General features: G+C 37.8%; 1 protein-coding gene across 1 annotated transcript; it reads left to right on the top strand.

Annotated features, from left to right (window-relative positions):
• Positions 1-3579: 3579 nt before the first annotated feature.
• slc2a12 (solute carrier family 2 member 12) lies at positions 3580-18913 on the top strand. Its single transcript, XM_046869596.1, has 6 exons — positions 3580-3907; positions 5153-5287; positions 8602-9969; positions 12234-12356; positions 18019-18151; positions 18636-18913. The coding sequence occupies exons 2-6, from the start codon at positions 5176-5178 to the stop codon at positions 18727-18729; spliced, it is 1830 nt and encodes a 609-aa protein (XP_046725552.1). The 5' UTR covers positions 3580-3907; positions 5153-5175; the 3' UTR covers positions 18730-18913.
• Positions 18914-20571: the final 1658 nt, after the last annotated feature.

The following is a 20571-nucleotide window of genomic DNA, read 5'->3' as shown; positions in this document are numbered from 1 at the left end:
TATATAGAGCCCCTGCGCATCATATGACCTAATCACATGTTACTGATCACTCACATCTGTTCTTTATCACTCTAAATTAACACGTGTATAAGTCTTACCATGTACCTCACAGTTTGTCTTCATGACTTACATTTCTTGATGTTCTCTCATCACTAACCCTGGAGACTCCCTCCAAAAATGCAGAAAAAACCTCACGACATCATTTCAACAATAAATTTCAAACATTTTTTTTACACAAAATCCATTTATTCATTTCTTATCCAAGGTTCATGTAAATCTGTACTGCTACTATACTATACTATAACTACAGTTTTCTTTTGTTACTATTAAAACATATCTTAATAATTCTATTTAGATAAAACTATAATTTGTCTACTGTTTAAGCTACTGTTAAAAACAATGGATCAAGCATTTGTGACTCTATTTTATAAACACCATATAATAAATACAGTCTATTATCAGGTATTATCATCCAAATCACTGTGTACAATTCTGTCATCATGTATTTTACAAAACAACACTGAAGAAGGAATTAATTCACCTTTAATAATGCTGTTGTTTTGTTTTCAATCTGTGTGTCATCTTTTGTGTCTTGAACTTTGCATGCTGTTTTGGTAACTGCATGTCCAATCCGGAGGATCGTCTTCCTGATACTAATGTTCAACCTCATCTAGTATTTAACCAGTAAAATGAACCATAACCAGGAAACATTTCGTGGCATTTCGTGGCATTTCGTGATATAGAATTTCCCCTTTTTTCCCGTGTCACTGAGGATGACTTTCTATGTAATGTATTTCAATAGGAAGTATTTTTTTGGTGCCTCCGCCAACGTGTTTTTTTTCTGCCACTAGATACCATGAGGCTGTATTGTTTTTTTCTTCTTCTCTTGTTTGTTATCTTCAAGCACCATTGCTTAACATTTAATCAGGAGACTTTATCCTTGTTTTAATTGCTTAATATTCGGTAAGATACTCGCTATTATAAACCACCCGCAGTGGTTCCTTCCAGTCAAAATACAGTAAGTATATTATTAAGGAGACTGCGTTAATTAGAGACAGCAGAAAAGGCTTTTCCCACCACTGTTATATCTGATATATTATCTATACAATATCAAATTATATTATACTATACATGTATGTAATATATATTAGGGCTGAACGCAATTTTAATTTTAACGGCACTCATTTTATTAACGCACGATTAATGCAGCGTTTCACCATTTTTATTAAAAATATAAATAAAAAAAATATAAAATGCTAAATTAACACTTTCAGCACAACACACGTATATTCACGGCGTCCTTTCTTTAACCTTTACTTAATTATATATCCAGCGAAAACATTTTTTTAATCACTAAACTTTTTTTTACTGATGCGGCAAGTCTCAAATCAAGCACCTAAATCCAGCACGATCCGGCAATTAAATCGGTCCGTGTGGAAACATAGCAATGTTCCGTTTAGTGTCCTGATAATTTGCATGATTTAAAACACCATAATTACAGTGGAACCTTGTACTAATAAATGACATTGAAAAACTATTTTATCATTGTATTATTCATTCAAAGTAGTAAATAAAACATTTATGACAAGTAATGCACAATTTTTGTTGAGTTTACAGTACAGTACACATAGAACGTAACTCCCACGTGTATCGAGGTTGCACTGTACTTTAAAACATTTCCAAGAATAATTTTTATACAGATAAAAATGTGCAATCAACTTTCATTTTAAAGTTTCACTTTAACAATCATGCGATTAATCATGATTAAATATTTTCATCACTTGACCCTATATTATCTATATCTCTTTGAAATGCCTTTATTACAACAGCTAGTGAAGTTGGGTTTGGTAGGTTTCAGTGGCAGACCCTTCTCTACTAGCCAAAACTTTATCAGAATCACTGACTTACTTTTTTATTCTCAATAGATTATTCTCTTTATTTCATAGTGTTTAGACGCCTCTAAAAGACGCCCCATTTTCACTGTCAGAGCTCCAACCCACATCTGCTGCAAAGTGCACAAGCTCAAATAAATTTGTGTTGATTTAATTTGTGTTTTTTTATTCAACAATGGCTGACAGAGGAGAAGAAATATACTTATAAGGACATTTACAAGATGGACTTTTGAGTAAAAACTGGACATCGTGAGGAAAGGTTGGCCAAAACATTTCAAAACAGTTGTCAAGCTTTTTGTTTATTTATACTGTTAGGTGTTCTTTCCTGTGGGATTTGTACAAAAACACACAATTTGCCTTCATTTTAAATCCCCAGAAAAAACATAATGCAAAGAAAAAATGCACAAAAATGCACAGGGGGTCATTTTTATAAGGTTAACATTGAGGCTTGTGCTATCGATGATGTAGGCAGGAATTGTTGTCTACAGTGGAAATTGAATTGAATCTATTTTAATTCATTGTAATTTCTATAGCGCTTTTTAACAATAGAAATTGTCTCCAAGCAGCTTTACAGAAGTAAAGACGTTATAAAGTTGTATAAAAGAATGTATAAAATTAATGCCTATAAATGTGTTCCTTATAATTGTAAGTTTTCTCTAATGAGCGAGTCTGACTGGTGACTGTGGCAAGAAAAAAACTCCCTGAGATGGAAGAAACCTTGAGAGGAACCTGACTCAAAAAAGGAACCCATCCTCATCATTGAATGTCCATTTGTTACAGTTCCACCATTGTTGAAGTGCACTGATCAGTGATAGACACCTAAATGCAACCTGTGGTCCTGAGCCATTGTAGCAGACTGGTGATAATAATTACAGTCAGAATTTATTCTCAAGTGTCTTGAGTTGCTTAGTGACTTCATGGATCTTAAGGCTGTTGATGCGGACCCACCCTTAGCTGGACAGAGGGGTATCTGATTAAAGGGATCTCCATCCAGAGGAAGGGCATCAGAATAAATCAGGGAGAATGAAAAAAAGAAACGATTTTTGGTCACTGGTACCTCAGGAGCATGTGTAACTCGACAGAGCGGAAGAAGAAAGGTGGTTTATAACCTGTGGGTAGGAGCACAGGGTCGGCCATGATTAAGCACCCCTGGAGCACAGAGGTTTAAGAGCCTTGCTCAGGGGCCACAACTTGGTGACACCAGGGCTTGAACTCCAAACCTATCGATCACTAAACCAGAGTTTGACCCACTGAGATACCACCCTCCCAAAAAACAAAGATGGGGAGAAAGTAGAAAAGAAGTGGGATGACAAGGAGAGCGAAATAAGTATGGTTAAGTATCTTTTTGTTTTATAAATGTTTAAAGACACTATACAGTGTGATCAGGGTGTAAGAGAGACTCTGTTATGCTGCATTTTTCTATAATATCGAAAGCCGTGGGCGTCGTAATAAACGGTATTATGCGGTGGATTGAATTCGGTGGACAACACTGAAAGCCTAGGTGTGAAATACACATCTAGGCCCGCTACTAGTGTAGAGGCCTGAGGTAAAAGTGTAGCGTGATTCAACATGGCAACCCCGGTGTCGGTGCGCGAGCTCCTAACTTGGAGTCGGCTATTTTTCTGCGCGTGCTGGAGTGGGCGGGGCTACAACAACAACAAAAAAACACTTGGCGATCCGTACTTGCCTACTACATAGTACACATCGAGGCAACCGAAAATAGAGGTCCTGTCGCGACTGGTCGTCATGGCGACCGATCATGCCGTATACTAACGCACTAAATAGTATTATGCGATAGTCTGAGGGTAGTAAGGGGAGTGCTTTGAGGCGCACTAGTTAGCCATACTATGTAGTAAGGAAGTATGCGGATTGTGGACGGAGCCATTTAGGAGCGTGTCCTGGAACCGAGCAGAAGTGGAAGGCATTAAATCTGGAAGGAAGGAAGAAGGGTCCGGGCTACAGCAATGATTTCCTAAGCAGCAAAGGAGGAAAGTATCCTAAAAGGGTCCAAACATGTAAGTTATTTTCTTTCTTTCTTTTTTTCTTCTTTTCTTTTTTATTGAATTTGTTCCAATTCCTTTAACGGCGGTTGTGTTCACATTGTACCCGCACTTGATTCACTTTCTTTCTTCAACCAGTCAAAAATCTTGCCAACACTTGTGCTTGCTACAGTTGGCCTGCTTTGCACTTCAACAAGTCTACAAAGTCTAATCAAGCTGAATTGACCTTGGTAGATTTGTCCAGTGTGTGTGTGTGTGTGTGTGTGTGTGTGTGTGTGTGTGTGTGTGTTGCTTTAAAAAAATAAAAATCTGCATTGCATTCTGTAATGCATTCAACTTTCACTATGTGCACTCTTTCCAGGTAACATTGATGCATAGATGAATAATGTAACAATAACAACCCCCAAAAAAACCTCAAGTTTTCAGACTTCAGGTGTATTTGGACACGATTAGTTTCCTGGACAGCAGGATTAGTTTTAATGATGATGATGAGTATATTGAGATACAAAAGTATATTGTCATATGGACAGGAAACGCTCTGTTACACCAGAATCAGATTCAGACTCATCTTTATTCTTTATAAAGATATTAACTGTACGGTTTGTGCAAGGTCTGTACAAATGCGAATGATAATATTTCTCGAATAAGTCTGAATGTGCATTGTTGCGATATAGAACCCCTTGTTGATTGCGTTAATGCAACGCATATGAGATGACAGCGTGCGGTTCACAATAATGTTAGTGACTGTAGAGGAAACAATGGTGGCTCTTTGTAAATTCTTAGAGAGTTAATTCTTTCTGTCTATGCTGCCTGACATAAATTAGAGACTAAAGAGATGCAAATGAACGCAATAGGAATTTGCACAAGCGAGCTCAGTACAAACCACAGAGATGGGACTTCATGACACATATATAGGTGTCGCTTTAAAAATTCCTTGCAATCCAAAGCAATTTTTTTGTTTGTAAGTCCTGCGTGACAAGTTCTGCCCCATCGTTCGTTGTTTACATGCCAAAAACATGAATAATTGGGTTTCTCTTTAGGCTTTGTTTTGCTGATTTCGAAACTGCTCTTCATTTAGTTTCAGTCTGAAAGTAGAAGAACAAGGTGGAGGAGAGGGCTTAATGGGATCTTTAGCAACATTTCAGCTTAGGAGTAAACTTTCCTGATGCATAAACACACAGAACAAATATTTCTATGATCCCAAAGATCAAGATTTCTTCAAAAATCTCCCTGCACTATTTTTTTCTCTATACCCCGCAGCTGCATCAGCCTGGTGGGAGATCATGGATCTTACGGCTGAGACCAACAGAATGACCTCTGACCACCCGGACCAGGCGGATCTACATGCTCAAGATGTGCACACACACACTGAGAAAGCTGCACCTGCACACACAGGTATGTTTTTTTTTTTATTTAGAGTGAACAGCTGAAAGCAGGTTTTACGGGGGGATTTATTTATTTTTTAGTCTGGTGACATGTTTGTTCGTTTTTTTAAATCCAATCCATCTGTTCAAATATGTCATGTTAGACAAACATGTACCATTATTAACTTTGGAATGACGCCATTTCAAGCCCATTATATGAACTGTCATGTCAAACTTTGATAAAAAATTACTATAGTTAATTTTTATATTAATAGATATTATAGAAGCTGATTAGACAACTGCAACCCTAGACTCAATAGCACATGGATAGTCAAAGAAATTGCACGGTCTGAAATGCAATATCAGTGTTGCTAATAGAGGATATTTTGGTCTCAGGAGGACAAACACTTGTTTCTTATATTAAGTAAATACATTTGACATTGAATTACGTTCGTGACACAAATCAGCAGGTCAACCGATCCATTCCTATAAAGAGGAAGCAGTAGTGGAACTATTGCTGGAGATGCTGTTAGAGAAAATAAACACCATCTGACCATTCAGAGTCGAGAATTCCAACGTGATGTGGTATAAATCCCTGACTAACAATAATGATGTGGCTTTACCAAACCAGGAGTCCTAAAGAACAGTGATCAGTATGGGGTAGTATACTGTCATTTGTTAATAGTTGAACAAATTACAGTACATCATATAGCAAAACAGAGCAATTTACAGTACCGTACTGTATAAAATGCAAGACAATTTAACCTAAAATATTTGTAAAATTTTGTAAGATGAAACGTAAGTCGAACCATCGTAACTGGGGGACCATCTCTGTGTGTGTGTGTGTATATATATATATATATATATATATATATATATATATATATATATATATATATACATAAACATATATGCATATACAGTAATCCCCCGTTTATAGCGGAGGTTACGTTCCAAAACCGCCTGAGATAAACGAAAAACCACAATAAACGGGCGCCACTCAAAAATGCTATTTTATGTATACGGTACTGTACTGTATTAACATTTCACTTCATTTCATAATTAATAATTATATTTTTTATTAATAGATTTCATTATTTCAACATAAAACTCCATAAAAACAATTCCCTCTACATCTACAAACAAATTAGTTATGTGACAAATGCAATTCCGCGATAAACCGTGGGCGCCAGATTCAAACCGCGGTAAAGCAGGGGATTACTGTGTGTGTATATATATATATATATATATATATATATATATATATATATATATATATATATATATATATATATATATGAAGCTAGAAAACTTTAGTAGAAGTGTTTCACAGTTTTTCTTAACTTGTACAAACACTGAACACACATGACTGTTCTTTCTCAGACACACCTCGAGCAAAACAAATATTTCTGTAAGTCTGTTAGCATTGTAGTTTAAATCATAGAGCTGACAGGAGGATATAGAAAAGATAATCTCTCAGGTTGGACATATTTGAAATAGCAAAAATGTCAGTTTGTTGAAACGCTAAAAGAATCTATTGCTGTGAACAAATCTAAGCATTGTGCAAGTGACGAACATGCCAGGATCAGGAGCAAGGAAGAGTGGAGGATAGTAGATAGTATATTGTATATGCATGGAACACTGGATATTTTAATGATAACGTTTTTTTTTTGTATGAAGTAGACATGATTTTGTTTGTTAAACACGAGGTGGCTATTAATAGATGCATAGACTCATATTTGTCTTTTTTGTGAGGTTTAGAAAGGGGTCCCAGGGTTATGATAAATCTGAATTTACACACACAAATTCCAAGTAGATGAACTGAATGGACAAAAATTGTGGGGACCCCAGACCATAGGATTTGTATGTGCTCATTCAGCCACAGAGGTGTTAGTAAAGTCAGGTACTGATGTAGGTGAGGTCACTTGCATTCTGTAAAAAGGAATTCCCTCAGTCACCAGCAATCAGAATTTTTTGTTGTTTATTTGCATGCATTTATTATTCGCCATTCACGCACGAACGAGTAACCAAACACAAGCTGCCGAACACGTTCTCATGATCGCGAGTGCTGTCATTGAGGAGCAGCTCGTCCGATGATGATTTCGTAGAAACCCAAACCACCTGCTGGTGTCTGGGTCAGAAATGCCAACATGCTACTGTTGCCTGGAGATAGAGGGGTTTATCAAAGTACCTAGCAGACAAGTGATTAGTATGTTCTGCTCCGATTCGATGAGTCAGCGTTTTAGAAAAAGAGAAGGCCATAAACAATTGTGCGGCCAGATTAATACACTTGCATAATTTATATATTCAGATTAACACAACCCAGCTACCGGCATCGGTGAAATCATTTATCTGTCGACCTCTAGTTTCCATAATCCCCGTAGATACAAATAACTTTTATATGTAATTGTCGATACGTTGGAAATCCAAATATTTTACCATATGTCATAATTTGATATTTTGAAAAGGGTTGTGAAGAGGTGGAACATTTTCAGTACATTTCTGAAAACTTTTTAGAAAATATCCATGGGAACTAGTTCTGGGGAAATTTTAGATATTATTCTCAGTTGGAAACTTAACCAAGAATTTCTAGGAATTTTAGAATTCATTTTATATACCCCATTTATTCTTATCATCTACCTAAATGTCTGCTCAGTGCATTTGTTTTTACAATTATAAATGTATGTTATACGTATATAATTACCTGAATACTCACCAGGATAGACATTTTTTGACATTTATTATGTGTGCAGGATACAAGGAATGATGTGTGTTATATTACAGAGGAATATGCACAATTCAAGTAGTGGGCGTGGCCTCAATAACCCTGCAGTAATGTGCTGGTAGCTATTAATTATTGTGCAGTTTAGAAATGTAACTAAAATTGTTCCCTGTTATAGGCTAACCTGCAATTTTGTGAATTCACAGTTTATTCCCATTAATTCCCATATTTTCCTGTTAATTCCCATGGAAAGTTTCCAGTTTTGCCTAATTTTTATTTCCATTTAATAATGGCTATTTCTTTTGACATTTATGGCATTTGGGAGAAACAGTTAAGTATACAAGTCTTGCTTAGGGGCCCTACATTGGTGGGTTGGTGATCCTAGGAGTTAAACTCACAACCTTCCAAACAGAAGTCCAAATTGTACAGATAACTGAGCACACACCTGCCATTAAAAGGAACCCCCCCAAGATTAGGAAAGGGATTTTGTATCCTTGATGTTATTACATATTTTGAAATACATGACACAGTTTCTAATAAAATTGAATGGTTTATGTTTCTCCTTAGAGGATTCAGTAGTGGACACAAATGTGTCTCATCGTGTCTATCTGTGCTCTGTCCAGGCTGTGGAGCAGTGCTGGTGGTGTGCGCTGTGTCTGTGGCCTCCTTCAGTGGTCTCATGCTGGGCTATGAGATGGGACTGATCTCTGGAGCGCTGCTCCAGCTCAGGGAAGTACTGGCGCTCTCGTGCCCGCAGCAGGAACAAGCCGTGGGTGCCCTGCTGCTCGGAGCATTCCTACTCTCAGTGGTAGGTGGCACTGTTGTGGACCGCTACGGACGCCGTTTCTCCATCATCCTCACGGCGGCGCTGTGCGCATGTGGCACACTGCTGAGCGTTTGCGCTCCCTCCTTCTGGACACTGATGGTGGGCCGTGTGTTGGTGGGAATGGCCGTGGCACTCTCGGGCACGGCGTCCTGCCTGTACATTGCGGAGGTGGCGCCTGCTGCCTGGCGCGGGAGGTGCGTATGCGTCTACGAGCTGATGGTGGTCCTGGGGGTCCTGCTGGGATTCGGGCTGAGTTGGGCATTTGCAGGAATGGTGGACGGTTGGAGATTCACGTTGAGCGGAGTTCTGGTGCCTGCATGCCTGCAGATGTGCATCATGCCGGTGTTGCCCCAAAGTCCGCGATTTCTCCTGACCAGGCGCAGACAGACGGAGGCACGAAAAACTCTCGCTCGTTTACGGGGGACCGTCTCAGAAGCGGTGGAGGAGGAGCTGAAGGTAATCATGGCAGCTCTGGGTGCTGAGCACCAACAGGGCTTCATGGATCTGTTCCGATCTGGTGCCAATATGCGAAGGAGGATGTTTGTGGGAATGGCACTGGTGTTTCTCCAGCAGGCTACGGGGCAGCCCAACCTTCTGGCCTATGCCTCCACGGTACTGCGCGGGGTGGGATTCCACAGTAACGAAGCTGCTACGCTTGCCTCCACCGGCCTCGGGGTGGTTAAACTGATCGGTACCATCCCAGCAGTCTTATTAGTGGACCGGGTCGGGCCCAAAGCTTTCCTTTGTGTAGGTGCTGTCGTTATGACGCTCTCGACGGCTGCGTTAGGTGGCGTAACACTACACAGCCAAACACAAATGGCCAGCTTGTGCCAGAGCCCAGGCCTCCTAAATCAATCCCTGATGTGGAAGAGACATGATGCTGGCATTAGGACAAACACACATCATGCTGATTTTTTCTCAGAACACAATAACTCTCGTCTTCGAATAAACCCTTTTAAACACACTCAGGGGCCCTGGAACGCCACAGAGAATCACAGAGCAGCTGTAACGAACTCCGTGACACCAGCGGAGGGTTCTTGGAAAGCGAGATCTGAGATTTCACTAGAATCCATGTCAGTAAATGAGGTGCCTCCTTCCCTGAAATGGATCTCGCTGGTCAGTCTGCTTGTTTATGTGGCAGCTTTCTCATTCAGCCTGGGACCAAGTAAGTCTAATAACACACTATAAAAAATAAGATTATAAAAAGATTTGCTTGTTTAGCTTTAATTTCTCAATGAATTACCGAGGTGTCCAGGACACATCATGACGACGCAGTCAAGCACCCCACTGTTTACCTGAACTCTCTAACAGTATGGTTTTTAAATTGGCACAAGATAAGACCATATCAAAATGCCAGATGCTATACAGATGATTAGATAGTTCCTGTTTGAATGTATTGTTTTGGAGTTTAAACTGATTTAAGATTAAGAAAATGGTTGTTAGACCCCATCCCTGGGATACACCCAGCGGAGCAAAATTGTAACAAGGAGCCATTTAATGGGTTCAACACCTGCAAGCTGAAGGGTAGGGAGGGAAGGTGCAGTGTCAGTCAGGTAACAGGTATGATAAAATGGGTATGAATCTATTATGCCACAGGTAGGAATGAATGAAACAGGTATGAATTAGCCCGTGAATGAAGTTTTTAGCTGTTGACATTTAAAGCAAGCACAGAAAGATTTAAGCTTTTACTGAACAGTGAGACCACCATCCCACCAGCCAACATCTCTAATGCAATCTTACTGGGAAATTTCATAACTAATATACAGTACAGACCAAAAATTTGGACACACCTTCTCATTCAAAGAGTTTTCTTTATTTTCATGACTATGAAAATTGTAGATTCACACTGAAGGCATCAAAACTATAAATTAACACGTGGAATTATATATGGAATTATATACATAAAAAAGTGTGAAACAACTGAAAAATGTCATATTCTAGGTTTTTCAAAGTAGCCACCTTTTGCTTTGATTACTGCTTTGCACACTCTTTGCATTCTCTTGATGAGCTTCAAGAGGTAGTCACCTGAAATGGTCTTCCAACAGTCTTGAAGGAGTTCCTCGAGAGATGCTTGACACTTGTTGGCCCTTTTGCCTTCACTCTGCGGTCCAGCTCACCCCTAAACCATCTCGATTGGGTTCAGGTCCGGTGACTGTGGAGGCCAGGTCATCTGGCGCAGCACCCCATCACTCTCCTTCTTGGTCAAATAGCCCTTGATGCCTTCAGTGTGACTCTACAATTTTCATAGTCATGAAAATAAAAAAAAACTCTTTGAATGAGAAGGTGTGTCCAAACTTTTGGTCTGTACTGTATATATATATATATATATATATATATATATATATATATATATATATATATATATATATATATATATATATCCATGTAATTAGCCAGCTTTCCCCCCCCCCAGTATTTATTCTCAGTCTTAGTTTTTACTAAATCAAGCCCAGATAATTAAATATCAGCCTATAACACGGGTCCCCAAACTACGGCCCTCTGAACAATGCCAGAGACATATTTTGAAAGTTGTATTTTAATTCAAAATTCAAATCAAATTAAAATGTAATTCATCACATACACATACATACAGAGTACGACATGCAGTGAAATGCAGTGCAGTAAAATGCAGTGAGCATCCAGTGAAATGCTGTCCAGCATTCAAGTTCAAAGGAATAGAATTTAAGGATATAAAACTTAAAAAAAAAAAAATCATAAAAGAAATAAAATGAAGTAGATAAATAAAAGTATTAACTATATATATATATATATATATATATATATATATATATATATATATATATATATATATATATATATATATATATATATATATGTATGAAGGAGTATGGCGAGATATGAAGGAGGTATTTTACATATCTATATTTGATAATAAAGATTGGCTTTCAAACTAAAACTTTGACCTCTAAAGGCAAATCACTGACTGTTTATTTTTACACATGAGACTGCACAGAGAGTGCTTTATTCATTGCTCATAATTTATTATATTAATAATATATTAATATTTATTAATGAATATATTACTTTTTATGTCTTTTACCATATTTTAACGATTTGTTACTGTTTATTTTTTTGTAATAAAGATCAGTACATGGAGGGTTATGTTTTTTTATTTTTTTTTATTTTTTATTATCCAGAATCCATTTTAAAAACTATCCGTTGATTAATTGGTCATCGGCAAGTACGATCCAACCTAGGTATCGGTACCAGTAAAATCCACAATTGCCCGACCTTTACATATTAACATAGCCTAATTATTTGTTTAATTTACCCACCAATCATGATTTAGATATTAATTAGAAATTATTTTTTTGACCGTAATCAGACCTTAATGTTGTTGCTGAGCAACTACTGATATACAAAACCCAATAATTGAATTATTTAAATTATTTTTTTTATTTATTTCAGTGGTCTATGTGGTTTTGAGTGAGATCTTCCCCACCGGGATCAGAGGAAAAGCCGTGTCGGTTGTCTCTGCCTTTAACTGGGCCATGAACCTGCTCATATCAATGACCTTCTTCACGCTCACAGGCAAGCCACATTATCTACAAATAGGAATTACAGTCAAATATGAACCTGTGTGATCTCCTTAATATATCACGCTGATTCAGCACGAGAAATGTTCGTGCAAAAAAACTGGTCATGCAGAAACAGTGGCAGTGTGACAAGCAGCATTTATATGCGTTTTATCAATGGTATGTATGGTGCAGTGAAAGCAACATATTCCAACGACCGGCTCAGATGATTCCTCAGACCAATCCAGTGGCATTACAATGAATTTGTTCTGAGTTACAAGTTAAAGCCTTGCTTTAAGTTACACAACAATTACAAAGCCTGCTTTGTAAATCAAAGTTAGACTTTAACTTCATTTTGCAAATTGTATTTATAGATGTCAAGAAATATCTACTGATACTGGCTATTTGGGAGCCAGACTAACCATCATACCATCAGTATAAATTCTCTTTGGGGAGAGAATATAGTGAGATAAGTGCTGTGAGGTAGAGAGGTGCTGGTTTTGTTTGTGTTTTTGGGTGGTACGCTTTAATCTTTACTACTATCTAAAAGAAGAGTTTGTTACAAGCTTTTAATATGAAACGGACCCAAATGTAAAAGAAAAATACTTGAATAATCCTGGACACGTACACTGTATGGACAAATGTTTGTGAACACCTAACCATAACATTTGCATGTGCTTTTTGAACATCCCATTCCACAGTCTCTGCTTGTTGTTATAATAACACCTGCTCTTCTGGGAAAATGTTCCACAAGAATTTGAAATGTGTTTGTGGAGATTTGGGTTGATTCAAGAACAAGGGCGTTAGTAAAGTCAGGTACCGAAGTAGATGATTTTAGGAGACCTCTGTGAACGCTGACTGCACCCCTTCATCCGAAAGGTGTTCAAAAGGGTCTATAACAGGAGATCTTCCACTCCAACCCATGTAAAGCATACTTTCATGGAGTTTGCTTTGTGCACAGGGGTGTTGTCATACTTAAATATTTCTGGGTCTCATTTTTGTGGTAACAGTTTGGGGAAGAACCAGATATGACTGGGAAAAGTCAGGCATCCCAATACTTTTGTCCATATAGTGCATGTATTACTTATGGCAATATGACTAATGTTTAATCTCCATTAGATTTGTAGAAACTATTATTAATGATATTGTTATGATATTGTTTCCTTTCAGTCATAAAAAGGATTTAAAAGAAGTCTAAAATTAAAAAATCTGAATTATTTTAATTTTAGATTTCAAGATTTTTACATAAAAAAAATCTATAATTACAAAATTTAGATTTAGATTAATTAAAAAATCGAGGAAAAAATCCACATTTTTAAATTTATATTTTTAAATTAATCTAAATCTAAATTTTGTAATTTAAATGTAAAGATTTTTAAATGTAAAATCAAAAGATTTCGATTTTTTTAATTTTACACTTTTTTATACTTTTTAAGACTGCAAGGAAAAAGTCTAAAATTTTAAAATCTTAATTTTAGGCCTTAAAAAGTGTTACATTTGCTGTTCTAGGACCTAAATCATTTTAAACAGGCAAATAATTTTAGAATGTCCATGTAACGCCAACGCTAATGCTCACTCTAATGCTCCCACAGCACTTTAGAATGTTTTTGTTTGTTTCTTAGTTTCCGTGGTGGTGTTTTTTCTTTAGCTAGTCCAAATATAATAGCTGCATTATGACTGCAAATGAGACCAGCATGCAACAGCCAATCAGCTTTCCGTTTATGATGCAAATTTGTCTTGGATTGTACCACAAACTAGAGACGTGTGCGGGGACAGATTTCGCAGTCCCGCTCTATAATATATCATAATCATTTTGTCCCGCAAAAAAGGAAACACAAAACGTTATATTTGTGTTTTGCATAAATGATGAACATAAAATGATGAAATGGTTTTATTTTATTTTAGTTGCCTTTGTTGCTTTTCTGCAGTAGATACGTAACAGTTTATTTCTTTTCAGTAATTGATCATTATTTTATATTTTGAAGACCATTTTGCGGGAGACCCCCGAATAATTTTGTTCTCCCGCAATACGCACACACATGAGTGGATTCACCAATCAAATCTTGCGTCAGGTCTCTACTACAATCGCAAAAAGATAATTTTTTTAACTGTGGAGAAGTGCAAGTTTAGCGATACTTAGCTTAAAAAAAAGTATTTATAATACAGGTCTTAAATTTCATTCTTAATGGTTTTAAAAAGGTCTTATATAAGTCTTTGTAAAACCTGCAGAAACCCTGATTATGAATATATACTAGGAGTATATACAAGCTATAGCAGGACAATTCAGTTAATTCAGTTCTTTTCTTTATCCTGTTAACGGCTTAAAGGGGGAAAAAATCTCAATATACATGATGCAAACCAGGGCAACAGAATTTCCAGACCATCCATCATTCTGTAGAAACTGCTGTGTTTTATAAATGGTAGATCAGATAGAAGTGTATCTGTTACAATAAAGCGAAAGGGAAATAAAGTGCTTAATTTGTAATCAATGCATCACAAATACTGTTTTTTTCCCACTGTGGCACTTGTTTGTATTAATTAGGAGATTAATTAACTCCGCAAAGCAATTCATTATTTCTGTTGCTTAGAAACTATTTGAAACTGATTATAAGATTTGCTTAGTCAGTTATTCATTATTTTCAGAGATTATTAATAGGTCCAGTGTTATTAGAGCCACATGATGATGATGATAATAACATTTTTTGAGGGTTTTTTTCTGAATAATATTCAGGATTCTGGGTATAACATTATCTAGTCCTTTGCGTAACTTAAGTGAATTAGTATTAACATGCATTAAAAAGCAAAAATTATCATATTTTCTGTTATCATTTAATGACTGCTGGGTGATGATAATGATGGTTGGCTAATCATAAATGGTGTCAGCAAAAAAGAAAAAAAAGCGTTTATAGGTCCAAAGGTTGAGTTCATGTTTTGTTCATAATGTATTTTCTCTTGAAAGACTTTACATGACAGAGATGCTAGAGATTATGTATGATTATGTCTACTTTAGTCAGTCATCACTTATATTTTTCTCTCAGTTCGTCCTTTATTAATTCCTGTCCGAAGACGAAGATCACAGGTTTTGAATATTTCACAGTTTGATAACACAAATCCACCAAGTCCTGTGGTAAAAATGACAGGAAAACTTTATTATGGAGTGTTTTGATGGAAGTGTCTATGCAAGCTTTTGTGTTAAAATCGTGATACCTCGATTTAAGAAAGTATGAAATCGTCTTAAAACATAAATTCGAATTAATTATAAAATAAAAAAATTGGCCAGCCCTGATAGATAGATAGATAGATAGATAGATAGATAGATAGATAGATAGATAGATAGATAGATAGATAGATAGATAGATAGATAGATAGATAGATAGATAGATAGATCGATCCTACACCATGACTAACTACGCCACCCTAATGACCTTGAAGTGTTTTGAGCATTTGTACAATGATGACACAGCAGGAGTGAGTAGAATTAGCGGAGGTTGGTCAGGGACAGGATGTACAGTTCCTATGCCTGCCGTATCAGGCGTTTCATGTCACAAGCAGAATTCTTGTCGCAAGCCAGAAGTTCCAGGAACTTGCTCAATGAAGTAGAGAGGACTCTGGATGTTTACGGAGCTGTTACCGGTGTCAGTTTTCTCGATCGGTAGACGTCAGGAAAGCAGATACACATAATGGTGACAGTGCATATTAAAATCAAAGTTACATCTACAATCAGAAAAAAAACTGATTCTCAGATCATTGGTGAGCTTTAAGCTTACCTTCCCAACACACACACACACACACACACACACACACACACAAATAAATACACACTTATGAGTCGGGATTGGATTGTGAATGGATATTCGGTGCCACCCAGATGGGGATGGGTTCACTTTTAGGTCTGGATCCTCTCAGGGTTTCTTCTTCATACCGTGTATTTTGGACTGTAATTAATATCAACAGTCTACTACAATAAATCATGACTGCAGCTTGCATAAACAGGTCTGCATTTAAGAGCCTATCACTGAACAGTACACTTTAACAATGGTGGAACTGTAATGAATAGACATTTAGTGGCACCCAGATGAGAACACGTCCCCTTTACAAAATAAAAATTTAACTGAATTGAGTGCGTTTAACAACAAACAGTGTATCAGAGCAGCTGTACAGAGATAAAAGCGGTAGGTGTGTTGAAATGTATCGCTTCTATGATGCATCGTGATGGGGACAAGGACAATTAGGCATCAATGCAGTAATAGACCATAATTTATATTCAATTCAATTAATTTTTATTTGTATTGCGCTTTTAACAATGAACAATGTCTCAAAGCAGCTTCACACAGATAATGTGGTGATTAAAAGTAAATATGTTCTTTATAAGTAAGTTTGTCCTTGATGAGCTGTGGTGAGGAAAAACTCCCAGAGATGGCATAAGGAAGAAACCTTGAGAGGAAACAGACTCAAGAGGGAACCCATCCTCATCTGGGTTGCACCGAATGTCCATTTGTAGCAGATATACGATGTTGTGGGGTACAGTGATGATGATCAGAAGCGAAAAGTAGTCCTGAGTCAGTGTAGGAGACTGTTGACAATTTTATAGCCTACTGATGTTACTCATCGCATACGCGCTTGTCGTAAAACCTTAAATAAAAACTTAAATTGGTGGACAGAGGTGAAACACCAAAGCTGAGATGGAACCTTGAGAAGAACCAGCCTTAAAAGGAAACCCATGCTCATTACCGGATGTCCATTCATTACAGTTCCATCACTGTTGAGGTGAACTGATGAGTGATAGGTGCTTCAATGCAGAATCATTCATGCAAACTGCGGTCCTGAGCCATTGTAGCACTGTACATGTAACTACAGTCCAAATTTCATAGTTCTTGAGTTGCTCAGTAACTTTATGGATCTTTAGGTTGTTCATGTGGAACCCACAGATTGCTCTCTGATTGGTTGGTGGTACTTCAGGAGCATGTTTAACTCGACAGAGAGGAAGATTTACCTTTTGAGTCTGGTTCCTTTTAAGGTCTCAGCGAGTTTTTTCCCTTTAACAGCACCACTGGCTCACTCATTAGAGACGAACTTATACATTCCAACTTCATAACCTATTTATCTCTGTATGTGTTCTTTTGGCACTCGTGTTCATTTCGTTCACACCTGCCCAAACAAACAGCATAGAGGGGAAGAACCCTCCAGGGATCCAGAGTCCAAACACTTGGAAGCATGTACATGTGAAACCTTTCAACTTGCTGAATGGACTATATATCAAAATCTACATGTTGATACAATACTATTAATCGAGGTAATGACTGATCACATGGCTTTAAAAGTTCAGTGAAGAGGCAGGGCTTTCCATGACCTACTTCCCATTTTTAGTGTGTTTAATATCATGTGTCAAGCCAGTCACACATTTTTCTCAGTTGCTTTGAAACGTTTCTCAGATCAGAAATGAAATTCTCAGAACTACCACATCATGTATTGAACAAATTGCGAATGCTTTTGTACATTCATTTAATCGATTGTGAACGATTGGCCGCTGTTTCCTACATTATGAGTTGTTGATCACAATATATTATACTGGTTTTTACCTGAATAGTTTCAACCCCAAAGTGCAGATTTTGCAAGTGTTGTGCTGTTTGTATGATTCGAGAAAATATAAGTAAAGTGTGTTTGTGACTCGTTCGCAGAGAAGGCCGGCCTCCCCACCGTCATCTTCTCATACAGCGCTATGAGCTTCGTGCTGCTCATATTCGTGATCGTGTTCGTACCGGAGACGAGGGGCCGATCCCTGGAGCAGATCTCCAAAGAGCTTGCCATGAAGTGAGGAAACACACTCACACTTTCTCACACACGTTACACAGATTGCATCATCTTTTACTTAATGATAGTAAAATCGTGAGATCCCCTTTATAGAACCAAAAGTCCAAGGGGAGGACCAACAAGACTAAACACTAACCCAGGCACCCCTGCTAAGCCCCACCCACACAATCGGAGTTTAATCAGGTCTCCACTTGTTAGTGAAAGAATGATGGAATAACAACTTTAACGGTCTCTAGACCGGCCCACGACACGTGCGCCACCTATCAGTGATAAGATGCACTAGCCACTTACTTCTGCGCTAGCATCCATTTATATACCTGTACCACTGAAAGATCCGGTTTGACTTCAACGCCCCTCGTATAATGTAATCGACAACAGGAACTAACTTTCTTGACATATTCAAAAAGCCAATCAAACCCCATTGAGACATTATTCCCTCAAGCTTTGCGTCTTTCAATCATGTCTCGCTCGGATATTTCCACAGGAACCACCTCGACAGCACGCTGTTGTGCCAGCGATGGCGAAAGAAGCCCAAAACTGACCTGAGACAAGAAGAGAAGTCCCTGTCAGTAGTCTGATCCCAAGCCAACAGAGATAATGAAGGAGCACGAAGAAGGGTGTGTTTCGTCACCCAGTGACGACCTGATTAGGACTAGAAATGCCTGTAGTAGTGAGGAGGCTGAGCCTATCCTGATATTAAAGGTAGATCTCATGGTCAGTAAAACGGCTGTCCACGTGTACTGCCATGCATTCTGAAACGCAGTCATGGCCAAATCTGTGAAGTCTTTATAAAACTTAAAGAACATTTTTGATTTGAAAACGAAGGGAAAAAAATATCATCTGAATAGATTTAAAAAAACAAAAAAGTTTAATGAATTTGTATTTTGTATGCGAGTATGCTTTCAGGTTTTGCTAATTGATTTTTTTTTTACACCTGGTTTTACATCATCCGTAATTCATCCTGGAACATGTCTGAATTCCCTCAGCAGTTGGTACCATTTATAGTATTCCTGCTGAACATTACGCCTAATCAGTATGTGTCATGGTCTCATAACGACTGTGACGTCTTTAATATATGCTGTATGGACAAAAGTTTGTGGACATCTGACCATAATATGTATGTGCTTTTTGAAGTCCACATTTAGTCCCCATTTGCTGTTATAATCACCCCCACTCTTCTGAGAAGATTTTGGAGGGTGTTTATGGAGATTTGTGTGTTGGTAAAATCAGGTGAGGAGGCCTGGGGTGCAGTCAGCGTTCACATTTATCCTGAAGGTGTTCAGTAGGGTTGGGGTCAGTGCTCTATAGCAGGAGATGTTCCTCTCCAACCCATGTAGGAGGAATCCAAATTTGAGATAACAGGTCGGGGACAAAGCAGAAGCACACATGGCTGGAAAAGTCAGGTGTCCCAATACTTTTGTGTGTATGATGTATTATATATAATAAGTAAATATTGCAGGGAACTGAAATAAAGGACCTGTTCGATAGAACTCTTTTGTTACTCATCGTCAGCGCTGATTTTCGGCAACGGCGAAGCATCTTGATGAATATCTTGTTTAATGTGTTTATTCGTTGTGCATCAGTTATTAACTAATTCAAATTTTTTATTACGGTAGGATTTTATGTACAAGTGCTATGGTACTGAGAAAAAACAACTCTCAAATCAAAACAATCATGTTTCTCGGAATGCCCCAGCAGCGTTCTCCAATCTGATTGGTCGCAAGGTGCCGATTAATATTACACATTATCTATGAGATCGTTTCTACGGTAACAGCTCGTTCACAGGGGCGTGTCCAGCAGACGCTCCTTGCGCATATCGAACGTTTTTGGAAGGAGACTCTAGTGCCAGTGCTGGCAGTTATGTGAGGGAACAAGTTGTAAAGCAAGTGATAACAGGCGATAAGTACAACGATTAACACTAGGCGTGTAGCGGTACGCGTGTTCGTTTCAGAGCGTTTAAGTACGGGACTTTTGGTGCGGTGTACATGGGGAAAAAGTTAAAATCTGATCTCACGATCGGGAACTCAAGTGACCGACTGCGGGTTTGTTTAGTCTCTGCCTCGCACTTTGTGCAGTGTCACCTTTTTTACATTTTTTATTATTAATATTAAACTTGAAAACATACACAACAATGCCAGGGGTATAAAAAAGAAACTACAGTTGTTATTTAACCAATCAGACATTATATTTAAAATTGTTTTAAAAATGTCAATTGTCGATGTTCACAAATGTTAATAATAATAAACTGCGTTACTAAAACCCACCCACCCCCACCCCCAAACGTACCAAAATCAAACCATGACTTCAAATCCGAGGTACGTACCGAACCGTGAATTTTGTGTATCGTGAAACCCCTAATAAACACACAACATTAAACAAATTTTTTGAAGTTGTTCTCATTAGTGTTGGAAGACTGCTGT

The sequence above is a fragment of the Silurus meridionalis genome, chromosome 16 (assembly GCF_014805685.1).
Source record: "Silurus meridionalis isolate SWU-2019-XX chromosome 16, ASM1480568v1, whole genome shotgun sequence".
Classification (NCBI taxonomy): Eukaryota; Metazoa; Chordata; class Actinopteri; order Siluriformes; family Siluridae; genus Silurus; species Silurus meridionalis.
This window is presented reverse-complemented; position numbering and strand designations above follow the sequence as displayed.